The sequence below is a fragment of the Chenopodium quinoa genome, unplaced genomic scaffold (genome assembly GCF_001683475.1).
Source record: "Chenopodium quinoa cultivar QQ74 unplaced genomic scaffold, ASM168347v1, whole genome shotgun sequence".
In the NCBI taxonomy this organism is placed as follows: domain Eukaryota; kingdom Viridiplantae; phylum Streptophyta; class Magnoliopsida; order Caryophyllales; family Amaranthaceae; genus Chenopodium; species Chenopodium quinoa.
In genome coordinates, this window is record NW_018743858.1 from 274,183 (window position 1) to 278,960 (window position 4,778).

A 4,778-nucleotide genomic window follows, 5' to 3' on the forward strand; every position below is an offset into this window, starting at 1 on the left:
ACAGATGATTTTTCTGATATTCTGTTTAAAATTCGTTTTTATTTATTTTACATTAAGTGCGAGATAATTAGGCGCCGTTATGACTACCTGAATCAAATATTATTAAAATGACAAGATATTATAAATAAGGAGTGCAGTGCAACGTAATATGGCTTTTATACAAACACTAAAAAGTTTTACATAAGCCTCATTAATATTTTGATTTTACAATAAGAAGCATACTTTTAAAGGAGATTAACATATTCTCCTATTCAGTACTCTCATCACTACTTTCACTACTAGAGTCATCACTACTATCATCTAATACTACATCGATGTCATCACCATCGTCACTATCACTAGAGCCGATACTAAATTCATCGTCTTCATCGCTTGAGATCACAAAGCCATCGTCATCGTCTTCATCATCATCATCCATGGCGTAGTCTGGAATGTCACTCGGCGGGCAAAGCGTTGCATGTAATGTTGGGGATGGTGATTGCAGAAACTCTAAGTCCACCGGAGCATCAACCACTGACCTTGCATGTGTTTTAAACACAGACCACCATTGAACTCGGTCCCGTTTCAGGCTAGGGTATGATGCGTAGTACACTTGAGCCACTTGGTAAGATAAAACAAATGGATCATATTTGGGGTATTTCTTAGTATTATTTACTTCGATTAGCTTGTATTGTTCGTGTATGTTCATTCCCCTACCACAATCCATCCAATTGCACTTAAACAAAATTGTCTTGTACTGTCTCTTGGGTCCCGTGTAGACAAGTTCAATTATGTCGTCTAAGATGCCGAAGTACTCTACGCCATCCTCACTTGATACACACACACCATAATTCATGGTGGATTTGTGCTTGCCATGGGCAAGTGTACGGAAATTAAATCCACCTATAAAAATCTGGCCCCAAGTACGAACTCGCATGAAGGGACGCATGCACAACGTTCGCTGGACATCCGAATTTGGCTTCTCTTCAACCACCTATAAAGTGGTTGAATATCAACATCAAGGTTCCAGAATTCAATGAATTGAAATGTAACATGTAAAATTCATTATTATTTCACGGTTACACCGTGCATATCACCTTGTGATGAAACCAATCAGAGAATTCAGTTTCGAAATTCTCCATGACATCTTCTCTATGCAGGAAAGGTCGAGTACTAAGAATGTAGTCCTCAAACTTCCTACGAGGCCAAACACACATTGTAAATCTACAAAGTCATCATTGTAAATGATCGTAAATACGAATACACTGAATACCTGGGCCTAATATACCTTTCGTATTCGCCAAGAATGCCGGTGTTTCGTAACACGAACAAATGTGCACACTCGAGTTCTTTGTCATCTAAGAACCGAGTTCTACCCTCATTTGACACACGACCACTGTCCTCTTTGAACAACTCTGGTATTTCAGCGTCGTCCGATGTGGACTCAACGTCGGCATTCATATTTCGACCAAGATCTCGAGTTTTAGTGTCAATTGTCGACTGAAAGTAATTGGAGCAGAAGTTTGCTATCTCTTTAGTGAGATAAGCATTGCATATGGACCCTTCAACTCGAGCCTTGTTCCCAATTTTCCGTTTCAAATGATTGAGGAACCTGCAATTACAGTTGTTATGTAACTGCATGAACAATTGATTAGGATGTAAAATAAAGGATGTGAAATAAGGGTATTTGATTTACCTTTCGAAGGGATACATCCATCTGTATTGTACAGGACCACATAACTTCCCCTCGTACGGCAAATGTGTAGGCAAATGCTGCATTGAGTTAAAGAATGTAGGAGGGAAGATCTTCTCAAGCTTGCAGAGGATCTCAGGTATGTTTTTCTCCAATCGCTCCATGTCACTAACTGATGTTGTATAGCAACACAAGTCGTGGAAGAATTGGCTGATCTCTGTAGTTGCATTCCAAATATGGCCAGGGAGCAATTCCCTCAAAGCTGTGGGCAACATCCTCTCCATGAACACGTGACAGTCATGGCTTTTCATTCCATAGAGCTTACACGCTTGCAAATCTACGCATCTGCTCAAATTGGAGACGTAACCATCAGGGAACCGTAACTGTTTAACCCACTCACACAAAACTTTTCTCTGAGCCTTGTCAAGAGAAAATGGAGCCTTTGGCATTACCTCTTTTCCTCTATCATCCTCTTGAAGATGAAGCTGGGGACGTTTACAATATTTATCAATGTCATTCCGAGCTGAAGGCGTGTCACACGTAAGCTTTTTCACATCCATTACAGTGTGAATTAATTGATCAAAGAAGTTCCTCTCAATGTGCATGACATCTAAGTTGTGACGAATGAGGAGATGCTTCCAATATGGGAGCTCCCACAAGGTGCTTTGCTTGAAACACCCCTTCTTTTCATTTTTCAGCCTTTTAATTGAATCGGGTCCATCTGTAGCCTTCGAAAGGTCCTTAACACATTCCCACAGCTCCTCTGACATGATGTGTGGAGGGACTCCTTTCTCTACTTTGTTTTTACAGAATGCTGTTTTACTGTTCCGAAAAGGGTGATCTGTCGGCAAGAATTGCCGGTGGCAATCAAACCAAGAAACTTTACCACCATGTTCAAGCCAAAATGCTTTGGTCTTCTCCATGCAATGTGGACAAGCTTTCTTACCAGCCGTGGCCCAACCAGACAACATGCCATAAGCCGGGAAGTCACTAATGGTCCATAGGATGGCTGCTCGAAGATTGAAATTCTGTTTCTTCAAAATACCATAAGTAGCCGCGCCAACTTCCCACAACAGTTTCAACTCCTCTATCAACGGTTGCATGTAAACATCCAAGTTGCCCTTAGGGTTTTTAGGACCAGGAACGAGCAACGAAAGGAACATGAATTGTCTTTTCATGCACATTGAGGGAGGCAAGTTATAAGGGGTCAAGATGACAGGCCAACAAGAATATTGACCCTCAAACTTACCATGAGGAGCAAAACCATCTGTACACAAGCCAAGTCTCACATTATGAGGCTCAGAAGCAAACTCTGGAAATCGACAATCGAGGTGCTTCCAAGCTGCGCTGTCACTAGGGTGTGCCATTGTGCCTTGAACTCTAGGATATTTCGAATGCCATGTCATTTCCTCCGAAATGTTCTTTGTTGCAAACAGTCTTTGCAACCTGGGTGTGATCGGGAAATAAAATAGAACATTCAAAGGCACTAGGCTACCTTTGGAAGTCTGCTTGTATCAGTCGCTGCCACACACCCTGCATTCAGACAACTGAGCATCATCCTTCCAAAACAACATACACCCTTTCGGGCACGCATGAATCTTTTGATGGGACAGTTCCAACCCCTTCACAATCTTCTTCACCTCGTAGAAAGTGTCGGCCATATGATTGTTGTTCGGAATCGCCTCACTTAGCAAAGAAGCAAACCCATCAACACATCTATGAGGCAAATTATACTCACATTTGAGACTAGTGATTCTAGCGGCCATCTCTAACACAGACAAAGAACTCCCTTCGTATAATGGCCTTTCAGAAGCCTTCAACAAATCCAAAATGCTTAGCAGTTGCATTAGGCTCCTCCTCTGATGAAACACTAGGCTCCTCGGAATGCCCCTGATCTTGACTATGACCAAAAGCATCCAAAACCATGTCATGATATTCATTGGACCGCCGTTCGGGAACTCCCGGATACCCCTCCCCTTGACACATCCACACATAGTAGTTAGGTACGAAACCCTTGTCATACAGATGAATTTTAACCGTATCCGCATTTCAAAAGGCCTTTGTTCTTACATTTAACACATGGACACCTAACCTCATCCGGATTACTACTCTCGGGACGATCTCTGACGTACTGAATGAATTCATCAACTCCTTTCACGAAATCTGGATTAATACTTTGCCCAATCGTCCTTTTATACATCCAGCTACGTTCTCTTCGTTTCATGATTACAACTTCTACATAGCTCACGCATATGTACAATCACATTAGTCATGAACGGTATATCGTAGTCATTATCCACCACTACGTTATGGAAATGCAAATGAGATTTGAAATGCTTCCAAAGGGTCCTTATCACTCCAACCTAACCCATCCTTGTACGTTTATTCTCACTAGTGACTGTAACCCAGGTTTTCAATTCTATGGAAAATGCGCCAGCATTTCCCTACAGTTCTCCAAGTACACGATGTGGGCGATTATACACACCTACATATGTACCCAGAGAACACGGTAGAGAAATGCATGAAAAGGCAGGATTTTCCCTAGAATCAAAAATAAGGCTTACATTCACCACCTAAGTGAGAATAAGCGTACAAGGACAGTCCCAACCGAGGACTATTCAAGACATACTCCTAATGTATATGCCTTGAACGGGTATCTAGGCATATGATTATGCAAATGATTCATTTATTATTATAATATATATATATATATATATATATACATATATATATATATATATATATATATATAAACTAACTTGCATTACATTAAACTAACAAATATATCATAATTTATCTAAAGAAAACTAACATATCATAATATTCAAATAAACCAATCAAACAAAACCAAACTACACTAAAATATCATTATATTAAACCAAAATAAGATACATTATATAAATTAAACTAAACTAAGCTACATTATATTAAACTAAAGTAATGTAACATACATCATATTAAACTAAACCAAACCAACCTACATTATAATAAATTAAACAAAACTAAACAACATTATATTAAAATAAAGTAAGCTAACATACATCATATTAAGCTAAACTAAACCAAACCAACATACATTATCATATTAAACTAAACCAAACTAAAC

General features: G+C 39.6%; 1 protein-coding gene across 1 annotated transcript; it reads right to left on the reverse strand.

Annotated features, from left to right (window-relative positions):
- Positions 1 to 247: 247 nt before the first annotated feature.
- Positions 248 to 3,039, reverse strand: LOC110686453. The gene is made up of 5 exons (XM_021863077.1): positions 2,922 to 3,039; positions 1,676 to 2,759; positions 1,268 to 1,591; positions 1,077 to 1,176; positions 248 to 973 (listed from the first exon to the last, which is right to left on the reverse strand). Exons 1-5 carry the CDS (start codon positions 3,037 to 3,039, stop codon positions 248 to 250), a joined length of 2,352 nt encoding a protein of 783 aa, XP_021718769.1.
- Between the last annotated feature and the right edge of the window lie 1,739 nt (positions 3,040 to 4,778).